This window comes from Anolis carolinensis, chromosome 2 (assembly GCF_035594765.1).
Source record: "Anolis carolinensis isolate JA03-04 chromosome 2, rAnoCar3.1.pri, whole genome shotgun sequence".
NCBI classification, from domain to species: Eukaryota; Metazoa; Chordata; class Lepidosauria; order Squamata; family Dactyloidae; genus Anolis; species Anolis carolinensis.
The window spans coordinates 173035772-173062495 of NC_085842.1; the positions used below are offsets into that span (position 1 = coordinate 173035772).

Here is a 26724-nt window from a genome sequence, read left to right on the forward strand (position 1 = left end):
AGCTTGGAAATTTTATTTTTGAAACCACATGTTCCAGAATTACTCGTCTGGAAGCTCTAGCCCTAGAACACAAAATTATGAATGATGATCCACGGATCCATTGAGACATACAGCGAGCTCTCATTGCCTTTTCCATTTGTCTTGTATTAACCTTTAATGAATTTCCCCTTGAATGTGGAATGCAAAGATACAGAATGGGGGACGCCTGGCTCGATAGCAGTACGTGTGAAAAAGATCTTGGAGTCCTTGTGGACAACAAGTTAAACATGAGCCAGCAATGTGATGCGGCAGCGAAAAAAGCCAACAGGATTCTGGCCTGCATAAATAGGGGCATAGCATCTAGATCCAGGGAAGTCATGCTCCCCCTCTATTCTGCCTTGGTCAGATCACACCTGGAATACTGTGTCCAATTCTGGGCACCGCAGTTGAAAGGAGATGTTGACAAGCTGGAAAGCGTTCAGAGGAGGGCGACTAAAATGATTAAGGGTCTGGAGAACAAGCCCTATGAGGAGCGGCTTAAAGAACTAGGCATGTTTAGCCTGCAGAAGAGAAGGCTGAGAGGAGACATGATAGCCATGTACAAATATGTGAGGGGAAGTCATAGGGAGGAGGGAGCAAGCTTGTTTGCTGCTGCCCTGAAGACTAGGACGCGGAACAATGGCTTCAAACTACAGGAAAGGAGATTCCACCTGAACATCAGGAAGAACTTCCTCACTGTGAGGGCTGTTCGGCAGTGGAATACTCTCCCCCGGACTGTGGTGGAGGCTCCTTCTTTGGAGGCTTTTAAGCAGAGGCTGGATGGCCATCTGTCCGGGGTGCTTTGAATGAGATTTTCCTGCTTCTTGCAGGGGGTTGGACTGGATGGCCCGTGAGGTCTCTTCCAACTCTACGATTCTATGATTCTATGAATCTATGAATCTTGTTCCATCACACCTCGGACCTCAAGATGCAATCTCCAAATTATCATAATCTCCTCATAATGCCCCAAGGGACACAGAATGGGTTTGTGCAAGTGCCTCCTGGTCTTTTCCTGTTTCTCCCTGTTATGATCTGAGTTATTTATGGGTACACTTACTCATTCCTGTTACCAAACTGCACTCCTTCCTGTGGCTCACATTGAGATGGCCAACAATCTAAAGCACACTTTTGTTTCTCTGAACTAGCATCCATTGTATTGACTGGAGCTGATATATCAAGACCCATTCCAGCCCATCATCCCTTGCTCCAGTGCATTACTTTGCTATCATGCCCCACTCATGGGTGGATCAATAAATGGACACAATCTTCAAAATGACAGTTTATTCAAGTTTCCTGCCATGATGGGGACCAACAACAATGGCATTGTACAGAGCCCCGAACCAACCAGGGAATGGATACTAGTCGGACACTTTGTGGACCAATCAGAAGCCAACGTGACAATCTTGAATAGCTGTCAAAATGCTATAAATAAAATGTATGTTAGCAATTGGAGTGCTGTCTCCACTGACATCCTCTCTGGCCATTGAGAATAAAGCCTCTGATTTTGCCTTAAACCCGTCTGTGTCTTACCTGGCCTTCTGAGATGCTTGATACACCAGGCTCTGAAGCCATGGTTTTTATGGAAGCTGAAATTCACAAAGCAGCCCAATGAAATACAAAAGGCCCTCTGTATCCACATATTCTGTATCCAGATTCCACCATCCATGGCTTGGCTATATTTCTTAAAAAGCCACCCATAAGCAAACCTTGATTTTTCCATTTTAAATAAGGGAGACCATTTTACTACTGCATTATATTTAATGGGACTTAAGCAATTATGGATTTTGATATTAATGGCATCTTGTTACCAATTCCCAGTGGATACTAAGGACCCATTGACATTTTAAAGCTCTGAATGTGAACATCTTTTGATTTTTTTTTTTAAAAAACAAGCAGCTCCTAATTTCTTCTAATATAGTATCAGTCTTATGCAGGAAACCTTTTGTATATACAGTGTTCCCTCACTTATTGCAGGGGTTACGTTCCAGGATCACCCGCAATAAGTGAAAATCTGCAATGTAGGGATGCTATATTTGTGTTGTTTACAATCTCACTGGCAAGTAGTGTCTCTGTCTACCACTGCCTTGTGAGACGAAAACAAAGCTGTTTCAGCCTCCTTTTCTCTCCCTTCGGCTTCTCCTTCCTTCTTTCCTTAGGCTTTTCCCTAGGAAGGAAGTAGAAAGAGGGATTTATAATACAGTGTTCCCTCGCTACTTTGTGGTTTGCTTTTCTTGGACTTGCTCTTTTGTAGTTTTTTAATACAGTGTTCCCTCGCTACTTCGCAGTTTGCTTTTTGCGGATTTGCTGTTTCACGGTTTTTCAAAAAACTCTAAAAGAATATTATAAATCATTTAAAAAATTACAATTTACAGCTTAAGGAAGAGAGGAAGGAGAAGCCGAAGGGAGAGAAAAGGAGCCCAAGCGACAACGGGAGGAGAAAGAGGCGATTTATCAACACATGATTGGTTGATAAAGACTTAAAATAGTGTAAAAGGTAAAGGTTTCCCCTGATGTTAAGTCCAGTCATGTCTGACTCTGGGTGTTGGTGCTGATCTCCATTTCTAAGCTGAAGAGCCGGCGTTGTCCGTAGACACCTCCAAGGTCATGTGGGTCATGACTGCATGGAGCGCTGTTACCTTCCTGCCGGAGCAGTACCTATTGACCTACTCACATTGGCATGTTTTCGAACTGCTAGATTGGCAGGAGCTGGGGCTAACAGTGGGCGCTCATTCCGCTCCCGGGATTTGAACCTGGGACCTTTCGGTCTGCAAGTTCAGCAGCTCAGCGCTTTAACGCACTTCGCCACCGGGGCTCCTAAATATAAATATAAATATGCTCCAAAAAATAGTGTATAACTACTAAAATAATGTATAAATATATAGCATCCCTACTTCGCAGGTTTTCACTTATTGCGGGTGGTCCTGGAACCTAACCTCCGTGATAAGTGAGGGAACACTGTATTATTTTATGATTTATACTATTATTTTAGTGTTTATAGGCATATAGATGTCTTCAACTCCCAAGAACAATATTGAATGTTAAAGCAACATAAGACTTACCTGAATATGCCTAGGGTTAACTCAGGTCAGTGGCAACGGTGAAATAATTATTTCAGTGGCAAAACTGAAATAATCCTCCTTTTTCTGCTTTTCCCACAAGACCTGTCTGCTTGCATAGAGGCCTTCTAGGCTTCCCTCTTGAAGAAGCAAGAAAGAACATCTTCAAAGGAGACACCAAGATTTTTCAATGCCAGATCAAACTGATCAAAGGAAAAGTAAATGGCAAGCTCCAAAACTAGTATCGACTGCTTTAGTTGTAGCCTCTCGTGCCCAAAGAGAGGGGCACCTTGCAAAAGTGCCTCAAGTTCAGTGACAGGAGCTATTTAGTCAAAATCAATGAAATTATCAATGAATTTTTCCAACAAGAAATGCTACAGTATATTAATTCAGTTAATTTTTTTAAAAAAATTAATTGATTAAGCAAGCTGGACTTAATTTGATCCTGCAATTAAGTTATTACACTATTTATCAATTAAGGAAGTGACTATACTAAACAGCCAACACATTTTACATTTCCCATAAGGATCGCTAATAAATGCAAATTGTTGTTTGTTTTTGTATGTGATTAAAGAATGAGTTAAAGGAATGATAAGTGAGGGGATCAGAAACAAACATCTCCCTTGCCTACCCATAAGGAGGTTGAACTCAGAAGGGATAACAAGGAGGGGGGGCGGGAAGGAGGATAGACATGAATTGAATTTTAAACTTAATATTGAACTACATTTACCACCCACCTCACTTCCACACTTCCTTAAAAATATTTCCAGGGCTCCTGAAAATATAACTGAATTGAAAAGGAATTAAAATACTCGATATAATTTTAAAAAACAAGAATATAGCAATTTAGAAAGATTTTTTTGTGTGGATTTTTTGGAATCAATGAGAGGGAAAGGTGCCAACAAAACTACAGTGTAGAAGTATTCCATCTGTCTATTGTGGTTTGAAAGGAGCCAGTGTGATATATTGGTTTGAGCATTAGGCTATGACTCTGGAGACCAGGGATTGAATCCCTGCCTGGCCATGAAACCCATTGAGGGACCTTGGGCCGGTCACATGCTCTCGGCTTCAGAAGAAGGTAATGACCTGCCAGAAGAGATTTGACAGCTAAATGAGTTGTCAGTGTTCAAGACAGAACTGAATTTGAAATTATGTTCTATTTGTATATTAACATACTGTATATACTCGAGTATAAGCCTAGCTTTTCAGCCCTTTTTTTAAGATTGAAAAAATATATAATATATGTAAAAATATAAAAATATAAAATATAAAAATATATAAAATATAACCCTCGGGTGAGGGTCCTGCTTGGCTTATATTTGGGTCAGCTTATAGTCGAGAATATATGGTACATTTATTATTTTTCTCTATTATTATTGGTATTATTACATTTATTATTTTTCTCTATTATTGTTGCTACTATTACATTTATTTTACTCTATTTTTATTATTATTAATACATTTATTATTTCACTCTGATCTTATTACTATTATTGCATTTATTATTTTACTCTATTTATTATTACATGTATTATTTTCCTGTATTTATTATTATTATTACATGTATTATTTTACTCTATTATTATTAAAAGGCTACATAAGCACATTTATATGGAAGAAGATGAGAATAATGATTTGATCAGAGTTGGACAGTCTTATCTTACATTTGAGCTTTATGTAAATATTCAAAAACATTTAACCTACTGATGCCTCAATTAATGTAATTTTATTGCTATCTATTTTTATTTGTGAAATTTACCACCCGTAGCTTATACTGGAGTCAATGTTTTCCCAGTTTTTTTGTGGTAAAATTAGGTGCCTCGGCTTATGTTTGGGTCGGCTTATACTCGAGTATATACGGTATGTCTTTTTATTATATTTATCCTTGCACTATGTATTTTAATATAATAATAACAATAACACTTTATTTATGTTCCGTCCTCCTCCCCATGGGCCTCAGAGCTGATTACATTATAAACAGATAACAGGCAAACATTCAATGTCTTGTTACAATACAATGAGACACACATACACAGACAAAGGCAAAGGCTTCTCCTTTCATTTCCGGCTTTGGAGGCATTGCTCACCTCTGGTTTTGGGGGGACGTACTTTAATCAATTTCCAAGCTAAGGAGCTTGCGTTGTCACTTCCTGGCCATGTGACCGGCATGACAGCTTGGAGCATCTTTATGTCTTTCCTGCCAATAGGTACCTATTTATCTACTCACATTTGCATGTTTTCGAACTGCTAGGTTGACAGGAGCTAGGGCTAACAGTGGGAGCTCACTCCATCCTGCAGATGTGTATTTTGTGATGATGTGTTTTAATATATGAGTTGTATGATACATATCTTATGGAAATGTTTTTTCATTGTACTGTACCCCGCCTCGAGCCATGAGAATGAGCCATCATCATCATCATCATCATCATCATCATAGGAGAGCATGGATGAGCTCCTTCTATCAGCTCCAGCTCCATGCGGGGACATGAGAGAAGCCTCCCACAAGGAGGGTAAAAACATCAAAACACCCTGGCGTCCCCTGGGCAACGTCCTTGCAGATGGCCAATTCTCTCACACCAGGCCCCATCTACACCGACAATGTAATGTAGTTTGAAGCTAGCTTTAAACTGCGACAGCTAGACAACAACCTCCTGCAAAAGCACACAAAAGCAAGCCCTTAATGCACATCAGTGCTCTGCGGTTTTTGAGATCACCATGCTTCAAACTGGTTTGGGGATTTCCAATATAATTCTCTGCACAGTGAAACCATTTTCTTCAATACCAGTTCAAATCTGCATTAAATAGTCAGCTTTGATGGAGGCCTAAGAAGAATGCTAATATAGAAGATAACCTCTATTAAGGTTTCTCCCAATCAGCAGCCTTTAAAGTAGTCGTTTCTGAATTTATAGGAGCCTCTGGTGGCGCAGCGGGTTAAACTGCTGAGCTGCTGAACGTTGACAGAAAGGTCAGCAGTTCGAATCTGTGGAATGGGGTGAGTTCTTGCTGTTAGCCCCAGCTTCTGCCAACCTAGCAATTTGAAAACATGCAAATGTGAGTAGATCAATAGGTATTGCTCCGATGGGAAAGTAACGGCGCTCCATGCAGTCATCCTGGCCACATGACATTGGAGGTGTCAATGGATACGTTGGCTCTTCGGCTTAGAAATGAGTCAGACATGACTAGACTTAATGTCAGGGGAAAACCTTTACCTCTACCTTTTGCATTTTAACATTTTCTGTTACCCGTTGGTGGCGGATTCTTCACCTTCCTGTCCAAGTTTTGCAGGGATATTTCTGAGCAGAACATTTATTGTTTCATTATATTTTAGAAATAGGAAAGAAAAAGGACAAAACATAATCAGCTGATTTTTAAAAATCCATTAAAAGCGAAGCTGAAGGGTGGTATGCCTTGTGTGGACATTTAACCAAAATGAAATTCATAGCCCTGGGGGACATTTGTAAGATTGGTGAAGTGCTAAAAAAAATTAATTTAATGTAACACTAAATAACACCCCAGAAACTAATTTAGAAAGGACAAGAGATTAGGTGCAGGCTGCATAAATTGCTTGTACAAACCACGCAGAAGTCTGCTTGTAAAACCAGTCCAAAGCATCTAGAGGGCAAAAGTTTCCTCTCTTGTACTATATTGAAGCCAATATTGTGCCTGCCATTTTAAGCTGTGGGTGCCTCTATATAGTAAACTTAACTGCCATGGCTCAAGGCTATGGAATCATGGAAATTGTAGTTTTACTAGATCTAATCTTCCAATCAGTGCTAGTCCTTCACCTAAATACAGGAACCCCTAGCAGAGCAATGGGTTAAACCCTTGTGCCGGCAGGACTGCTGACCGATGGGTGGGTGGTTCGAATCCGGGGAGAGTGGGTGAGCTCCATCTGTCAGCTCCAGCTCCACATGCAGGGACATGAGAGAAGCCTCCCACAAGGATGGTAAAACATCAAACATCCGGGCATCCCCTGGGCAATGTCCTTCCAGACAGTCAATTCTCTCACACCCGAAGCAGCTTGCTGTTTCTCAAGTCGCTCCTGACGCAAACAAAAAACCCCATCTACAAGTCCCAAGATTCTATAGCATTGATTCATGGCAGCTAAAGTGGTGTCAAGCTGTGTTAATTGTTCAGTGTAGATGTGCCCTGTGTTCAGCTCAATATATATACTAGGAAGCCACAGAATTCTGGTGGAGAATTTTAAGTGGCTCATCAAACTACAATTCTCTAAATTCTGCAGAATGGAGACATAGCAATTAAAAGTCGCATCCATCGTGTGTGTGTGTGTGTAGTGTGTAAGAAGCCTTAAACACAAACTGAACGACATGTTTGCAGCTGAAACCAAATTGTTCCACAAGTACTCCACACCTACCTATCCTCTGTTGAACTTGCTCACGAAGAAACCTCTCAGTCACACAACGCCAGAGGTTATGTAAATTCTTTTTTTTTTGGCAGTGGTTCCAATCTGTTTAATGCTGAGGAGGATCCACTGGAGCATAGATGGAAAAAGAAACTCTAACGGCAGCAGGCTTCTCTCCCTTTGTTCTGCTGCCAGGGGATGAAGAAAAGATTGGTCTAACACACTCTCTGTTTGACTAAGCATACGGGGAAGCTGCTCAGAAAGCACCACATCAAGCCTCAGAATTGACACAAGTGTTAGAGTTAATATTTGATACACCTTGTGAATATAAAACATTGCCACATGCTAGGAAATTTCATTCAGAGCAACAGTGAGGAAACTTCACCGGAATCCTACATGCCCTCTTGTGTTATGGCCAGAGTTTCACATTTACAGATTTGATCAGTATGGTCTCTGCAGAAAACTCTAGGTCCTCCAGTATGACTGTATAGTCAATGCATGCTGGAAATTAACTTCAGAATTGTACTGGCGACTAAGGCCCTTTCCACACAGCCCTATAACCCAGAGTATCAAGGCAGATAATTCACAATATCCACTTTGAACTGGATTATCTGAGTCCACACTGCCATATAATCCAGTTCAATGTACATTTTATACAGCTGTAGAGAGATTCCTAGGGAGTTGCTCTCCCAGATTAAAAAATAGAAGTCTTGCACATCAAGGTCAAATTGATGTACACCTGTGTGGTTCCATTGCGTATCTATCCCTTTATCAGCTCTGCTCCATAGTAATGAAAAAGCAACACTTTGCTGAGTACACAGCTTATGGAATTTTAAAAAATCATGTCAGAAGCGAATAGAGAACATACTGCAAGTCGCTTCTGGTGTGAGATAATTGTTTGTCTACAAAGACATGGCCCAGGGAATGTCTGGATGTGTTACCATCCTGCTGGGAGGCTTTTCTCATGTCCCCGCATGGGAAGCTAGGGCTGACAGATGGGGACTCAACCCATCTCACAGATTCGAACTGCCAGTCCTCAGGTCAGCAGTTCAGCCGGCACAAGGGTTTAACCCATTGCACCATCGTGGCCCCCTCACAAATGGAATTGATCAATTGTAATTACCATAGATGTATGCTATTTCCAAACATGTTAAGATTCAGCCATCACTTGTTGATTACTACATACATCCCTCTGAAGTTGCTATGGTATGCTGAAACTTTTTGTTTTAAAATCAGCTTCAGACCTCACCTAAAGTACTGTGTCCAATTCTGGACACCACAATTCAAAAGTGATATTAACAAGCTGGAAGGTGTCCAGAGGAGGGCAACTAAAATGATCAAAGGTCTGGAGACCATGAATCCCTATGAGGAGCAGCTTAAAGAACTGGGTATATTCAGCCTGCAGAAGGGAAGGTTGAGAGGATACGTGATAGCCATGTATAAATATGTGAAAGGGTGTGATAAGAAAGAGGGAGCAGGCTTGTTTTCTGCTGCCCTGGAACTTGTAGCAATGGGTTCAAATTACAGGAAAGGAGATTCCACCTGAACATTAGAAAGAACTTGCTTCAGCAGTGGAACTCTCTGCCTCAGAGTGTGGTGGAAGCTCTTCCTTAGAAGCTTTGAAACAGAGGCTGGATGGTCATCTGTCAGGGGTACATTGATTGTGCTTTTCCTGCACGGCAGGGGGTTGGACTGGATGGCCCATATGATCTCTTCCAATTCTATGATTCTATGATTCTAATATGTATGGAATACTGATTTGAAACTGATATTCCAGATATTTACAGCTAATGTTCCAGATACCCTGTCTCCACTTCTGTGATGTGGGCAAGGATAGCATTTTAAAGGAAATGTCAGCACTCATTCCAAACTACAATTTCTACAAGCCTTCGAGGGGAAAACAGAGACTGTTTATAAAACCAGAATCTGTGGTATAACTATAATATGTATAGCTTTAAAATCCTCTCCACGCAGAAGACGCTCCAAGCAGTCATGCCGGCTACACACCCAGGAGGTGTCTTCTGACAACGCAGGTGTTTCGGCCTGGAATTGGAGAAGAACACCTCCCCCAGAGCCAGAGATGAGCACCACTCCCAGAGTCGGAAATGAAAAGAGAAGCCTTTGTCTTTGTCTGTGTATTGGTGTCTCATTGTATCTCAATTGCAACAAGGTATTGAATGTTTGCCTGTGTCTGTTTTGTTTGTTTTTTCATGTCAGAAGCAACCGGAGTTGCTTCTGGAGTGAGAGAATTGGCCGTCTGCAAGGAGGTTGCCCAGGGGACACCCGGATGTTTTGATGTTTTACCATCCTTGTGGGAAGCTTCTCTCATGTCCCCGCATGGAGCTGGAGCTGATAGCGGGAGCTCATCCGCGCTCTCCCCGGCTGGGATTCGAACCTGGCAGCCTTCAGGTCAGCAACCCACCCTTCAAGTCACAAGGCTTTTATCCCCTAGGCCACTGCAGGCTCCTACCTGTGTCTGTTTATATGCTGTAATCCACTCCGAGTCTCCTCGGGAAGGGCAGAATATAAATAAAGTATTATTCTTATTCTTATTCACCCGTTCAAAAAAGCGATTCTGCTGATTTATATAAGAGACACTATTTAACTATGCCACTGTATATAATGTGACTTGAGTATCCTTTTTTTTTTTTTTTTTTTTTTGGTATTTATGGGAAGCTCTGGAACTAAACCTCAGAGGATACCAAACACCCACATTTTGCATCTTGAGGTTTCCTAGGGTTTTACTGGTGATTTTTTTTTCTCCTGCTCTCTGCTTTTCACAAGTGTCATTTCCTCTACTGCCCACCTCTCTGGTCCTACGGTAACGCTCCTCATTATTCCTAACCAAGCAAAGCGATTGTTGTGAAAGATTAGGAAATATTTTGTGTGATGTTATGAATGATGGGCAGCAGGACAACCTGCCTTACATATCCACCTTTATACATCTTTGTGCTTTTTTTCTGTATGAAGCTCATTGGCATTGCACATTCACAGCATCATGACACAACTCTGCCCCAAACTCTGCTGGTGTTCTCATTGATCTGGGAAAGGGTTTGCTTGCATCTCAGAGTGACTGGCAGAGAGTCCTTTGTACTTTGGGTTGTTGTGAGTTTTCCGGGCAATAAGGCCATGTCCCAGAAGCATTCTTTCCTGATATTTCGCCCACACTTTTGTACTTTGTTTTGAACTGATTGGCCAACAGCAGGATAGGGCCAGCCCTGCTATTTGGCAGGTGATAAATGTTAGGATGATGTGGAGGTGATGGTGACCACAATCTCTAGCTAGTCATTTCTCCATACCTTACCATATGAGGACCAAGACACCTCTGGTCAATTAACATGAAAGTGTAATCACAAAGAGAAAAGTTATTGATGAGGAAGAGCATAATAGCTAGGACACATTGTAGAATTTGTCTTCGTCAGGCAAGGAAATTGGTATCCTACCTTTCGAAAGAAGCATTGGCAACGGTAATCCATGCAACAGTCACCACTAGGTTGGATTATTGTAACGCCTTATATGCCGGCCTTCCGAAGACAAAAACCCAGAAGATCCGAATGGTCCAAAATGCGGCGGACAGGCTTCTAGCAGGATCTTCTATAAGATCCCATATTACACCGATTCTGAAACAACTGCATTGGCTACCAATAGAACATCAGATCTCTTACAAGATACTGATCCTGACATTTAGAGCTCGAAATGGCCAAGGACCATTATATCTTAGGGACTGCCTCATTCCTTTTTTCCATCAGTGGTCACCTCAATCCTCCCAGGAAAATCTCCTATACGTACCGGGCCCTAGGGAGGTACACCTGGAAGCTACAAGGCGTAGAGCCTTTTCGGCCTATGCTCCAATTCTGTGGAACTCATTGCCTCCATATGTTAGAGCAATGTTGGAGTTGCAAACTTTTGTAAAAGCGCTCAAGACTTGGCTGTTTGGTTGTGCATTTAAGTAAATCAGATCTAATTTGCCAAATAGTCACTGTTGAATGTTCTTATGTTGAATGTTTTTTATATTGTGGAATGATATTTTAAATTGTAAGTCGCTCGGAGCACTCTAGTGGAGAGCGACTAATTAAGAAATAAAGTGAAGTGAAGTGAAGTGAAGTGAATTTTGCTTATGCCTGGGTCTACAGGGGAGGAAAAGATTCTGTCATCTCACTTGCTAACGCAATGGAGCACAAACTATTGGCATACCTCAGTTAACAAAGCATCCCAACAAAGCTTTTTAACAGAGACCAGATGGTCATCTGTTAGAAATACTTTGATAGTGTATGCTTGCAAGGTGGGACTTGGATTGGATGGCACTTGGGCTCTCTTTCATCTCCATGATTCCAAGATAATTACAGTGCTAAGTGCAATTCTAGTGACCACATCCGATCATGATCTTATCCTTCCAAGGTTTCTGAAGGTGAAGGCTGCTCGAAGACATCCTGAGGACACAGCAGCAACCAACATACACTTCCAAGTCATGGCACTAGGCACACAGCCAACCAAGGTGTTTTAGAACTTGGAACAGAAAAGCTCAGAGATCCCAATCCCTTGTAGCACAAATGCAATATTGCAGCAGTGGAGATGGTCCTGGACAAGGAGATCTAAGCCCCTCTACACAGCTGAATAAAATCCCACATTACCTGCTTTGAACAGGAATATCTGGAAGTGTGGATTCAGATAACCCAGTTCAATGCAGATATTGTGGGATTGTCTGCCTTGATACTCTGGGTTATATGGCTGTGTGGAAGGGCCCCTAAGGTAAAGGTAAAGGTTTTTCCCTGACATTAAGTCCAGTTGTGTCCGACTCTGGGGGTTGGTGATCATCTCCATTTCTAAGCTGAAGCGTCAGCGTTGTCCATAGACACCTCCTAGGTCATGTGGCCAGCATGACTCCAGGGAGCGCCATTAAATTAAATTAAATTGAATAAAATAAGGGCCCCTAATTGAAGGAAAATGGAACAAGTATTATTGGTGGAGGCTTCTTATTTTCTTGGAACACAAGATAGCAGATGATAAATTGTGGACCACCAAATAGTGTCTATGGGAGAATCACTTAGCAAATATTTGTTGCTGGGATGCCGACAGAGATGGCTGGATTAGTCAAAATTCTTTTAGATTTAAGCTCCATTAGCACAGGTTAAATATGGTTTCACTACTGGGAGAGCTTGTCTTCTTGCTTCGCAAAAGTAAAGCAAATCAATAGGCCTCGGGAATCTTAGTTAACAGCAAAGCAGAGCACTTTCCCGGGTCTACCTTTACTAGATCATAATAGAGTGCAAAAGTTCCCAGGCTCAGTCCCTGGAAACTCCAGTTGAAAACAAAGCCAAACCTCTGATGGAAGTGTGTTGTCGAAGGCTGGAATCATGACTGGAATCACTGGGTTGTTGTGTATTTTCCGGGCTGTATGGCTATGTTCCAGAAGCATTCTCTCTTGAAGTTTCACCCACATCTATGACAGGCATCCTCAGAGGTTCTGAGGAATATTGGAAAAGCAAGGGAGGTTTATATATCTGTGGAAGGTCCAGGGTGGGAGAAGGAACTCTTGTCTGTTGGATGTCACTGTGAAAGTTGTAATTAATAACCTTGATTAGCATTAATGGCCTTGCCAGCTTCATTTCTGCCTGGGGGGATCCTTTGTTTGGAGGTATTAGCTGCCCCTGATTGATTCATGTCTGTAATTCCTCTGTTTTCAGCATGTTGTTCTTTATTTAATGTTCTGATTTTAGAGTTTTAAAAATACTGGTAGCCATATTTTGTTCATTATCATGGTTTCCTCTTTTCTGTTGAAATTGTCCACAGGTTTTTGTATTTCAATGGCTTTTCTGTATTTCAATCAGCCCCAGAGGGTTTTTAATAATCTATCCTGTATTTATCATGGTCATACCATTTTTGTTTTTAAATGTACTTTTTTATCCTGTATTGTTTTAATTGATATATTATATTGCTGTTTTGCCTTTTTTATATTGTGATTTGTACTATGTTGTTTATATTTGTCCTATGTTGTTTGGGCCGTTGGGGCGGCCACCCCAAGTCCCCATGGGGAGATGGTGGCGGGGTATAAATAAAGTTTTATTATTATTGTTATTCTCTGTGTAGTCTGACATGATAGTTGTAAGCGTGGTCCAGCATTTCTGAGTTCTCAAATAATATACTGTGACACATATATGTGGGCAAAACATCAGGAGAGAATGCTTCTATAACATGGCCATACAACCCAGAAAATGCACGGCTCTCTGATGGAAGATTCAGCTGGTAGACCACTGCCAGTGATGCTGCCAATCAGAGCTGGCAATACTGGGGCAAACTGTTTTGCTTGATATTGCAAACTAGTCTCATGTCTAGTCTCAAGTGGATTTGTTTTCATTTCGATCACACCCCATTTCCATAAAAACTCTCCAACATTCTCCAAGTTCTGTTTATTCTCTTTTATTTAATTTAAATATATAAAAATATGAAGAAGTCTTCACCCTGGCAAAGGACACAGCTGGGGGGTGAGGGGATGCCTCCGAAGGGAGCGTGACCCTGCCGTGGGGTGAAGGAGAAACCCAGCCACTGTCACCTCCGTCAGTCCAGTGGCCTCTCACTTCTTCACAGATTACAGACATTCTATAGGTAATGACAGTGACAAATGATGACAGACAGTCCAGAGGGATGGGAACTGATCCATGGGAGTACTGTTGGTTCGTTAGTTCTTGCTTCCCTTTAATTTGCCCTCATTTGCCTACAGAGTTGCAGTCCTGAGCAGCTGTCTCTGTTCTTGAACCATATTCTCAGGCAAAAGCCTCCTCTGCAATGCACAAGGGTCTTCTGACCTTGGTAAGGGTACGAGAAAACAATGCAACTGGCATCCAGATTATCAGATGCATGCCTCCACATTGCACACACCCCTAGCAAAAACCAACACAGCATGTCTACTCATATTGCATACAGACCCCTTGCTGTTTATTTACTTACACACATAAATGGACTCTTGAGACAGACGCACAAACAAGTGCTGTGGCAACCAGACGGAGACGATGAGAACAATCACCCATGAGGATTTCAAACTGCAATGCCCCACATGTGACCTGATGCATGAAATGAATGCCAAAGGGGATGAAATAAGGTTTTCATAGCAAATGGTTGCCTTGTGATGCTTCTTGTGCCATTGGCTGCTGCGTGGGAGGGATCTCTGAAGTCACAGATAGAAATATTTGTCCAGAACATGGAACAGAAACTAAAGAGACCACCAAGCATATACTAACTTTGGCTGAATATGTAGGAAGAGCCATTTTTCCTTTACATATGATGATGGGTATCCAGCACTAGGACCCTACTGTAGTAACTCTAGATATCAACTACTGTAGAGTCTCACTTATCCAACATTCGCTTATCCAACATTCTGGATTATCCAACGTATTTCTGTAGTCAATGTTTTCAATATATCGTGATTTTTGGTGCTAAATTCATAAATACAGTCATTACTACGTAGCATTACTGCATATTGAACTACTTTTTCTGTCAAATTTGTTGTATAACATGATGTTTTGGTTCTTAATTTGTAAAATCATAACCTAATTTGATGTTTAATAGACTTCTCCTTCATCTCTCCTTATTATCCAACATATTTGCTTATCCAACGTTCTGCCGGCCCATTTATGTCGGATAAATGAGACTCTACTGTACTTGTGAGTTGAATGCCTCTTGCCTCCTCCCTTACGGCTGGATTTTGAAAAGTAATGAGGTATTTGCAAGCGTATTTGCTTCGTTCACAGTTCAGAGATGTAAGAGTCTATTAAGGGCTACTGGCATAGTTTCAAACATTACTACCTTGCTATCTAAAAATGGCTTGTCCTCTCAAAATGAAAACAGGAGTGATTCACACTGCTTTCACATTAGTTGTGCCTACTACTGCCATAGCTCAGTGGGAGAGCTTGGGTTTTGTGTACTTCCAACTGCTGAATCACTCGAGGAACAATAATTTGTGCTGGATAAATTAATGTGGTACCAGAGACACTGAAAGATCAAACCATCCTGCTGGAGGCATCTGCTATTCTGTAACTTTCCAGCAAAAAGACTGTGCAGCTTGGCTTTCTTCTTCTATCTATTTAGAAATGAGATTCTCTAATGCAGCCTGCACTACACGTGAGCCAATACTGGGAATCCTAAAATCTATTGCCAAGAAGGCAGAGCTCATTCATAAGTCACAACCAAGTGATCAAAAGAAAGGAAGTAATATTAGGTTAATTTCCAACAGGCGTGAGGCTAATATTTTGGAAATATATGTGTATGTGTTAACGCATATGAAAAAAACCCTAACGTGACATACTGGTTAGGGTTTTATGCTGGGACTTTTGAGATGTGTTCCCCATCAGGCCACAAATTTCCCTGGATGACCTTGGAGTGGTTATTTTCTTTCAGCCTGATTGACCTCATAGGATCGTGAAGGTGTAATGGGGGAATATAAGCCACCTTGGGAAAAAGGTTGGTTGGAAAACAAATTAGTGCTGTATGCCTTCCATTTTGATCCAAGAGGGGAAAAAAGATGAACTTCTAGCCTAAATATTAAGTCTCTAGGACAGTGGTTCTCAACCTGGGGTCCACGGATGTTTTTGGCCTTCAACCCCCAGAAATCCTAACAGCTGGTAAACTGGCTGGGATTTCTGGGAGTTATAGGCCAAAAACATCCGGGGACCCCAGGTTGAGGACCACTGCTCTGTTCTCATAGGCTCAGGCATTATTTATGCAGACGGTTGCAAATTCCTACCAGTTCTTAACACATAATACACACATGCACAGTTACAGATGCTAACAGCAGATCCTGTCAAAAGCACTTACACAATTATTTATGTACAGACACCTGCACAACAGCTTTGTGCAAGAATTCATTCATACCATGTGGACAGATACAGGATTCCAGTTGTATAGAGGCATGCATACACATGCCCAAACAGTGGGAGAGGCACACCCTCTCCGTTGCCCACTCTTCCACTTTAGCTTCAATGTGGTGAAGGATGCAAATGTCAGCAGTACAACTGGTACCTGAAAAATCAGGAACAACGCGGGCCGAGATGACTTATCTCTGGTATGCAGATGCAAAGCGATTTCGTCCATTTCCCTTTCCCTTTCCAGCCAAGACGAGCCTTTGATTCATGATCTACAACTCATGCATTCTAACACAAATATCTTTTCCTTTTAAACATCGTTCACCAACACTCTCAGAGACATCAGTCACTTCTTGTATATTATTCAATACTATTTTTGAATTCATCACCTGCTGTTAAGCTTATGTGTTCATAATTCACCATTTGCGAATCCAGCACAACACTGCTGTATTTCATGAATGGCCCTTGGAAGCAAAAGGCTTTGTAGGTGAAGATGGAACAAGTCAAAGCTACTTTTGAAAAAAGGTACATGGCAAAATTCTGGTCTTTCTCGGGGATGTCATCTCCAAGAAATTTGCAGAGCTCACCTGCACATTTGAAAAGCAATCTATAACTTCATCTTTGATGTCTGAATAGATAATCTATATGTTTGGAAATATCACATGATACTGCTTTCCCAGGATCGCACTTGAGAATGCAGGGAAGATCTCAATGCTTTACTGTTAACCTTTGAAAAGAGAACCCCCACCCCCAGGTCAGAGGTGGCCAATTGCAGAAGATTGGCTTGTTTTCTGCTACCCTGGAGGCTAGGAAGTGGAACAATGACTACAAACTACAGGAAAGGAGATTCCACCTGAACATTAGAAAGAACTTCCTCACTGTGAGAGCTGTTCAGCAGTGGAACTCTCTGCCCCAGAGTGTGATGGAGGCTCCCTCTTTGGAGGCTTTTAAGCAGAGACGGGATGGCCATCTGTTGGGAGTGCTTTAAATGCGACTTCCTGCTTCCTGGCAGGGGGTTGGACTGGATGGTCCGTGAGGTCTCTTCCAACTCTATGATTCTATGATTCTGGGTGATTGCATTAGCTCCTCTGGAGACCTCAAGGGGCAAATCTTTGTCACATTGCAAAAAAACAAAACAAAACATACACACATAGCTTTTGCCCTTAAATTCCTCTTAAGTGACAAGAAGAAATTGTCACCACATTTTTAAGAACAGAAAATAAGCAGAAGTCACTTTCTGTATTGAAACAGATTTCTTCTTTGGTCTAAATTGGCTTATGCTGCCTCCAAAGTGGCAGGAATGTCCACTAGAAGAGAACATAAACATGTGTTAGAAATGCCTTCTATAACCCCAGATGGAATTTTCAGAGTAAAAACAAATAGACACACGTGGGGGACAAAAATGGCCCATGCCTTCTTTAGGCTAAAAACCACTCAGAACTTCAATTAAGAAAGCTAGCATTTCCAGAGACTAGACTAGTGGTTCTCAACCTGTGGATTCCCAGATGATTTGGCCTTCAACTCCCAGAAATCCTAAAAGCTGGTAAACTGGCTGGAATTTCTGGGAGTTGTAGGCCAAAACACTTGGGGACCTCCACAGGTTGAGAGACACTTCCCCCTAATATGCTTGGATTACAGAAGCAGAATATATTTTAATATAGAGAATATTCAAGCATACAATTCCACACTTATACTTCTTGACATGAAACAGTCTAGGAAAATCTGAGCCATGTGATATTGTTGTACTTATGGTTTTGTTCTCTCTCTCTTTGTTGATTATCAAAAGAGAAGAGTATCACTTTCCCTATTGATATCCACACCTGGTTTATGGGTGCCCCCAACTGGTTTTAAAACTTGTGTTATCTCAGAAGGTAGAAGGATGAGTGCAGAAGAGGGTCAATAAGCTGAAAGAAAAGTCAAGTTGTATGTATCATGGATCTGTAAGTAGCCCAAATGTCTTTTTCACCCAGAGATACAAAAGCAGCAAGACTGCAGGAGCTACTTAAAAAACAACAACACCCACTGAATTTGGTATGAAAGATGCATACTTAGAATCAATCAATTCTAACCCCAGAAATTTGTTCAGAATACCAGAACTGAATTAAACTCACACTTCTGCATAAGAAACTAGTCTTGTGTACTCTTCACTTTAATTTCAACAGTAACTGAAAGAATAATCTTCTTTCTTTTACAGTTAAACAATCTGAAGTCAATAATCCTCACCCATTTAGTCATCTGGGGAACTGCAAAGAGACTATGGGCCCTTCCACACAGCCCTATATCCCAGAATATCAAGGCAGAAAATCCCACATTATCTGAGTGTGGACTCAGATAACCCAGTTCAAAGCAGATATAGTGGGATTTTCTGCCTTGATATTCTGAGATATAGGGCTGTGTGGAAGGGCCCCTAGTTTCGCCTTGTGTCAGATCTACGTGATTGGGAAATGTAGCAGTCCAGATGCTGGACTACAATGCCTGTATTCTTCATCATTATACACCACAACTCAAACTGCTGAGAGTTGTGACACAGGGCTTTTCCACACAGCCATATAACTCAAAATATCAAGGCAGAATAACCCACAATATCTGCTTTGAACTGGGTTATCTGAGTCCTCACTGCCATAATAATAATAATAATAATAATAATAATAATAATAATAATAATAATAATAATAATAATTCATTTGTATTCCATCTAATCTCCCCAAGGGGACTCAGGGTGGATATATATATCCCATATATCCCAGTTCAAAGCAGAAAATGTGGGATTTTATTCAGCTGTGTGGAAGGGGCCTCTATAACCTCTGGAAGGCTGAGATTTGTTCTGTTTAGTTAGGGGACTGGGGTTTGGATTTAGATACAAGGCTTGTGGGGGTATGATGTCTGGCTTTAAAATGTCATTTAACTTTTCCTTAACCTCAGAGCCACAAGCACTATTGGACTGCAATTCTCATTATCTCCAATCCACATGGCAGATAATCAAAAGTGATGGGAGTTGCTGTTCAATAACATCTAGGTACCCAAACTGGGTTAGAACTAAAGAGCACTGAACCCTATTTAAAAAAATTATAGTTGGCCCCATGTATCCATGGATTCAACGGCCCTTTGAAAGCAACCATAAGGCTAATTTGGCTCTTGATGAAAATGACTTTGAAACCCCTGTTCTAAGGCAAACAACCAAGTATGAGACATCACACAGTGCAACGGGAATTCAAAATAACTACATTGTGTAAAGTGAATGTGGTGTCTTCTTTTCCTGCAGTCAAACAAGATAAGGCCTTGAACACAATGTACAAACTCATTCAGTCACCTGCAGACTTCCCCATCAACACCATATCACCTGTTCACCCACACCTTTTTACACACTGGCACTCCTTGATGCATTCAGATTCCTGATAAAACACATACTCCAAATGTCACCATACTCTTTGATGAAATCTTCACACGCAAACACGTGCACAGATTAAATAGACTGTCTATTGGTTTTCAAGAAAAAAAGAGAGGTTTTGCTGATTAATCAACTGGCTTTTGTTCAGCAGATCAATTATATTTAAATCTATATGTATGTACTTGATACTCAAATGTGGGAAACATTTACAGGTGCTTTTTATGTTGCAGAAGGGAAAGCTTGAGTTCCCACTAAAATATGAGGTCACTTTTCCTTGAATAACTAGAAGCTGCCTCTCATTGTTAAGAAGGAAAAAGGCTATCTTTTACATTTTCTTTTCCATACAGAATAGTCCCAATTACAGACATACGCCACAGCCTACACGGCTTCAAAAAGGAACAACTTCAAATCCCATAGGTAGCACAAAAGATCCAGATTTAAAAGACAAATTGATGTCCTTTTCAAGTGAGCACTGTCAGCCACGGTTGCTCTGTGATTCTTATTGCTGGCAGGAAAACCCTAATGGTTTCACCCTGAAATAAGAAATATTGGTTCTCTTTGGATGTAAACTAGAAGCAAAACCCATCTGCAGCAAGGAAGGGAGCTAGTACACCTGTCCAGACACCCAACAGCGTGTTCTTCTTTGAAACCCCAATGATCAATTAGGAGGAGAAATTTCTATCTGTGATTAACTCTGGTTGATTGATCGGCTGAATAGATCAATAAACACTTCCAGCCCTAATTAAAACTCTCACACACTTTTGTTACTTGTTGCTAACATGCATATACATTTCTCATTATATATTCAAATGAACACTTGTGCACATGTGTGTCATTAAGGCCACAAAACGTAGCACATGTTCTTGTGAGGCACCATGCTGTGTACACATACACACTCCATCTACTTGTTTCTACTGACACGCTTCTGTTGAATTTCAGTCTCTTTGGCTGCCCTTACACACACCTACTTAGATTTCTATTAACACTCACCCATGCCTCTGCTGGGAACTTTTCCATTTTCACATGCCCACAAAAAAAGGCTACCATTTTGGTTACATTCAGATGCCTTTGTATAGCTTCCAACCTTTCTGTCTTCTTCAAATTGATGCTATGTGGCTCCAACTTCCATATCTACATTCAATTCAAATCCCACCCCCACCCCAAATTTAATGTGATCTATCCCTTTTGTATTGTGTTTCTATTTTGTTTGTATATGGATGATCATACGACGGACAATTTTTACCCCATGTCATCATCCACTCCCCAGCTCCTTGGTCTTTTCCTGCCCTTTCCTACAGCCTCAGTCAGGTCAGATTGATGGTTTGTGGCTTATCCCAGGGAGAGTTGAGGAGGTAGAGACAGACAGACAGACAGATAGACAGACAGATAGACATGGTTGATGCCACTCAGCACCCTTACATTCCAAATGGGAGGTATGATTTCAGGAGAAAGGATTATGTAACCATTGTGACAGCGCCACAAAGCAGCAGGGTTCTTTTATGCACAAAAGAGAGACAGGCATAGCAAGCCGCTTCTTCATATTGCTGGGAACTTCCATGAGACACCCCTAAGAGACATCAGAAGAGGGATAGGTGGAGCATGAAAGCAATGTCATCTCTTAGATAGATCTCCACTTCCCCATCGTCCTCGGAGATTGAGTGGTCACTGGGAGGGGAATGTTTATCTGATGGACTTGCATCCAGTTCCTAGTCAGACCTGGTGACTGTCCTCCCATCAAGAACAGAGAAAGGGAGCTTTTCTGTTTCTTTCACTGTCCATCAAACTCTCTTTCTTTCACTGTTCCTCCAACTCTCACCCTGATAAAAATCACCACTTACTTAAATAGCCCTCCCCTCCCTACATCCCTGTCCCTCAAAAGCACCCTGTTCCCTCGTCAGCCAAAATAGGGATTCTCATTCTGGAAGTTGTAATCTGGACAGACCTTCTGGACTAGCTTGTAGTCGATACTGAAGAATGAGATGAAGATACAGATGACCTTGAAAGGTTTGGCACACAGCCAGGCAGCATGGCTCTGTGTATGCTCAGTGAAGCAGATCTTGGAGGGGTCGTAGAGGCAAGGCTTGTTCTTGCGTGCCCGGTTAGTCTTCTCATACTCCACATGGCAGTTGAAGGTCTTGGATTCCTTGGGCTCAGCTAAAGTGGACTGCTGAGGGTGGAGGTGTTGGGTTTGGATAGGAGGAACCAAGACATCAAACTCAACTATCTTAGTTGGTGGCACAATGCTTACTGAGACATTGCCCAGACTGGAGGAGTTGTGGCGGAAATAGACACTGAAGGTGCCATTAATATGATCCACAATCTTGCCTGTCACCAAGAGGCTGAACTTCAGGGTTTTGATGTTGAAATAGAAATCCCCCCAGCCAAAGATCTTCTTGGTACGTCCTGCTTTCATGGAAGGCTTTCTTTTGGCCCGCTGATTGAAGTGCTCCATTGCTGTCTGGTTCTTACTCCAGTCCCATGGTGCCATGGCACCACCATACGGATCCAGTTTAGCTTTGGATGGCTCACTGGAAAATGTCCGAGCAGGGCTGAGCGGGTGAGGCTTCAAAGCAGTGCCATATGGTCCAGTTTTCAAGACGCCCGGGGGATTCACCTCCAAATAGTTCAGGGTCTTGGTCACATGGCCATCAACATAGACAACCTACCAAAGAGAAGAGAGAATTGGTGAGTTTTGAGTTAGATCTGTGAGCCTTCACATATTCATAAGCTATTGTTCTTGTTAATCACGCCCAGTGCAAAGTCTATGGAAAGTACTTTGGCATCCTTAGAACTTTACAAGATATATAAACTAATATTCTCCTAGTGTAAATCTGAGAGACTTTCCTAGCCCAGCACTCTCCAGTATACTAGTTTATAACTTCCATTATGCCCCACCAATGTGTCCATAAGCCTAACAAAGCTGGTTTACCATATATGGCTGTGGGTGTTTTATCTCTGTGTTTTGGGTTCACTAGGCCCCAATAGAAAGATCTGATGCTCTAGTGTTGGCTTTAAAAAGCAGAGATTCAGATCTCCAAAGCCTGGCATAAATAATCCAAAATAGCCATGGCACAGAAAAAACAAATTCAGCAGCTCAACTAAACTGCACAACCAAGATACATTTCTATGCATTTATTCACACAGCCTACTCAATTTGAGCCACATGGGGAGGGTCTTCTTTAATCTTAGCAATGATATATGGGTTCTACAAAAGACCAGTATTAATTTAACATATAAGCCACCATGGGGCGACTGAAAGACTCTGATTTTAATCAGAACAGAGGATTGATTGTTTAAATCAGAGTAGATTAGATAACATGGCCTATGGATCAAATGTTGCCCTCCTCCCCAGAACTATAATAACCACCATCTTTTGCCAAATTAACTGCCAGGTGCCATGGCAAAATACATGATCTTTCCCTTATATTTGGTGCTATGCCATAATTTGGAGCATAGTTTATTTATTTCCATCATTTCTATCCGACCCTTCTCACCCGAAGGGACTCAGGGCAGCTCACAATCCGGCAGAATTCGATGCCAATATACAATACAAAGGATTAAAACATGGGCAATTAAAACAGATTAGCAATATACAATAAATAAATTTAAAACAATACAATGCAAATGTGCTTCCACACAAGGAAGAGGTTCCTCATGTGCCAGAAGTTCTTAATAGGCCACATGGGAAAGATAATTTTACTCTGTTGTCGAAGGCTTTTATGGCCAGAATCACTGGGATGCTGTGAGTTTTCCAGGCTGATGTTTCACTTACATCTATGGCAGGCATCCTCAGAGGTTGTGAGGTCTGTTGGAAACTACACAAGTGAGGTTTATAATCAAGGTGGCCAATTGCAACATTCACACTGGCCTCCAACAGACAAGAGTTCTTTCTCCCACCCTGGACATTCCATAGATATATAAACCCCACTTGCCTAGTTTCCAACAGACCTCACAACCTCTGAGGATGCCTGCCAAAGATGTGTGTGAAACATCAGGAGAGAATGCCTCTGGAACATGGCCATACAGCCACAGCAACCCGGTAATTTTACTATTGCTACTCGTGGCAGACAGAGTTAGGGGGCAACAAGGCAGCCCCTGACGGTGACCTCAAGCCCTGCTATACTATCCCCCAATCTAAAGTTCTCACTATACACAAGTTCTGTTTTGCTACTGGAAATAAAATATAGATACACAAGATAATCTAGTGTGGTCTCCCACAACTTGTTTGAAACTGAAGATGTTTGCCATATTCACAGTGAACTAACTCAATTCCAATACATAACAGAGGCTGGCTCATAGATGCATGGGACACTAGCCAAGATGGTCAGCGGACAGATTTGAATAATGAGTCTGCCTCCAAGTCTGTCAGATATTGGGAACAAACAACAAGTGGTGTGCTACTTCTGCTACACATAAACATCTCTCTGAAGCATCTGGCCATGCCTGAACAATGAAGTTGGAGGGAAATGAACCAACAGGCCAGCCGGTCTGGCCACTTTGATATGGGGTAATCTGCCCTTAGGGTCCAGCTTACATTTCCTGTGCTTCTTCAGAGTTTCTTTCCACTCTATTCTTCTTAGTCTTTCCACCTTATCCACTCACATAGGCTGCCTCAGCTTTCCTTCAGCACCATACCAATTGTGTCATTGACTCCCCCAGGCCCACAAAAGCTTTCTTGCCAACATAGCAGCTGGCTGACAGGCCATGATGGATGAATGGCACTTCTTTGCCATCGCCAGCACTGCTAGCTTCCTAAGTATGTGGCCTATTCATCAACAATGGCATTGTTGATTCATCCACACAGTAAGTGAATTATTCTGGCACAGAAAGATTTATGGGGAAGCTCTTGAAGTCAACTTTGAGGGGGAAATGCTATACTTTAACTTACACATCATTCCAGCAATCATTAAAGAGACCCAAAAGCCATCTTCTCCCCTCCTCCTGTTTGCTCTCTTGCCTACATCAAGGCAAGGAAGATTTCAGGTATATATGCTTTGTTTTTTAACAGAACCAGTTAGATAAGGCACAGAAATGGTAGGAGAAGAACAGAAAGGAACTAAGCTCCTTGCCTCTTGTGTGCAGTCTCTGCCTTCAGGTTGCCTGCCAACCTGAAGTGACTCCATGAATTTCCTGGGATTTTCTTAGGCAAGGAATGGTTTTGCCAGTTTCTATCTCTAAAATATAGTACCTGGTATTCATTGACAGTCTTCCATTCAAGTACACTGACTTTTGCATTATATGTTTCTGAGAAAACATGGATCAAACAGAAGCAAGAGGATGTGACAGATGTCTTGCTCTCAAGAATCATCATGGTTATAAAGAAATGAGAGGGGATTAACTATCAGGCCACAGGGTGTTACAGCAAAGCATCAAATTTAGAAGTCATCCATGCCTGACAAAATAAGGGTAATCCAGTAATTCGTGAATATTTTCACCCCCTGTAGACCAATTTCTGGTGGCCTCACAGCTCCAACCATCAAAACACACACACATACAGAGCACTGGGATCATTATCAAAACCAACATCAACCCCATATTATCGAAGGCACATTCTTAGGACAGGGCACTGAAAGAAAAACCCTTACCGAACCTTAAGTAGACCACACTGATATTGTTGTATAAGACTGAAAGCCTCAGTCCAGGTCCTGTTTGCTTTTTAATAAATCTAGCCAGGTCAAAATACATTTGACTTATATCATCAGAGAAAAACAATTCAAGTGCATTGACATTCACTTCTGTTCTACAACTTTTCTCAGGACACATAGATGCCACTTGTTAATTTAACCTATTGCTGAATATTAGGTAGGGGGTTCCATGATATTATTTCCAACAACATTTTTGGGGTACGAATAACCAGGGACGACACTATAATGTCCATTACCGAGATGTTATGTATGTAAGAACTGCAATATAAAAGCGTGGGCTCTAAGTCCCTGATTAAAAGTCAACCCCTCTAATCAAGAATTTAGTAGGTTGTTTAAAGCAGTGCATATTAAGTTAAATTCCCAATGATAAATAATAATAATAATAATAATAATAATAATAATAATAATAATAATAATAATAAAACTTTCTTTGTATTCCACCCTATCTCCTCAAGGGGACTCAGGGCAGATTCCAACATACAATGGCAAACATTCAATGCTTTCAATGGGGATTTTTCTCCAATGTGGCATAATCTTTGTGGCCATGGACAGCAACTGTTTCTTTCTTTTCTGGAAACTCATGGTTCAGCAGTAAATAACTTGCAGGCTGGACCACTACTTCGAATATTACTCTCTTGGGCAACCTGCTGTCTCTCAGCAGTACTGCCCAATCTGCAACAATGGGGAATAGCTCTCAACCTCTTTTACAGGTTTGCCATCAGTACTACTAAGAAATGGATTGTGATTGTGTTGCATAAATATTTTGCAAGTCACTGTGAGAATGTCTTCAGGCTATAAAGCCAGGTGTCAGTGTACGAAACAAAAAAATAAATATGTTTGTATGTGCATGCCTATGCTTTGACCTCAATTGTGGCATATTGCCACATGTTTGTCCTAATTCATGATTCTCCAAAGGCAGAAAAATAGTGACAGCTGTCCTAATGGCGTTCAGTTTATATTCCAAACTTTTATTCTGTTTTTATTGCATATGGCAACCTTGCAAAGTGATAGTGTAGTCAACCAATTATTATTATTATTATTATTATTATTATTATTATTATTATTATTATTATTATTATTTTATTCTTATAACCTGCCTCCATTTCCCCGAAGGGACTTGAGGCAGCTTACATGGGGACCAATCCCAGAATAAATGGAAATCAAGGTACAGAATTAAAACACATAACAAAAACAATTAAAAACATAAATACCATGAAAATTAAAACCTATGTTCTAAGCTCAGTGCCAATGGTTGAACATAACCAGTGAAGGGACAGCATTATATCTGATCATGAGAGACACCCTTCCCAGAAAAGAGTGGAAAGGTCTGAAATGTTCAAAGCCAAGTTTTTCATAGTACAAGATCCCAAGGAATGAGCACAAAAACAGGGAGAATTAT

General features: G+C 41.3%; 1 protein-coding gene across 3 annotated transcripts in view; it reads right to left on the reverse strand.

Moving 5' to 3' along the window:
- Positions 1 to 13838: 13838 nt before the first annotated feature.
- nxph4 (neurexophilin 4) overlaps positions 13839 to 26724 on the reverse strand; it is a 168902-nt gene continuing 156016 nt past the window's right edge. For all 3 annotated transcript variants that reach the window (XM_008115089.3, XM_008115088.3, XM_062971116.1), the window contains exon 2: positions 13839 to 22342. In XM_008115089.3, coding sequence (XP_008113296.1) covers positions 21575 to 22342 — 768 coding nt within the window. In that variant the 3' untranslated portion in view covers positions 13839 to 21574. The remainder of the gene's footprint in view (positions 22343 to 26724) is intronic.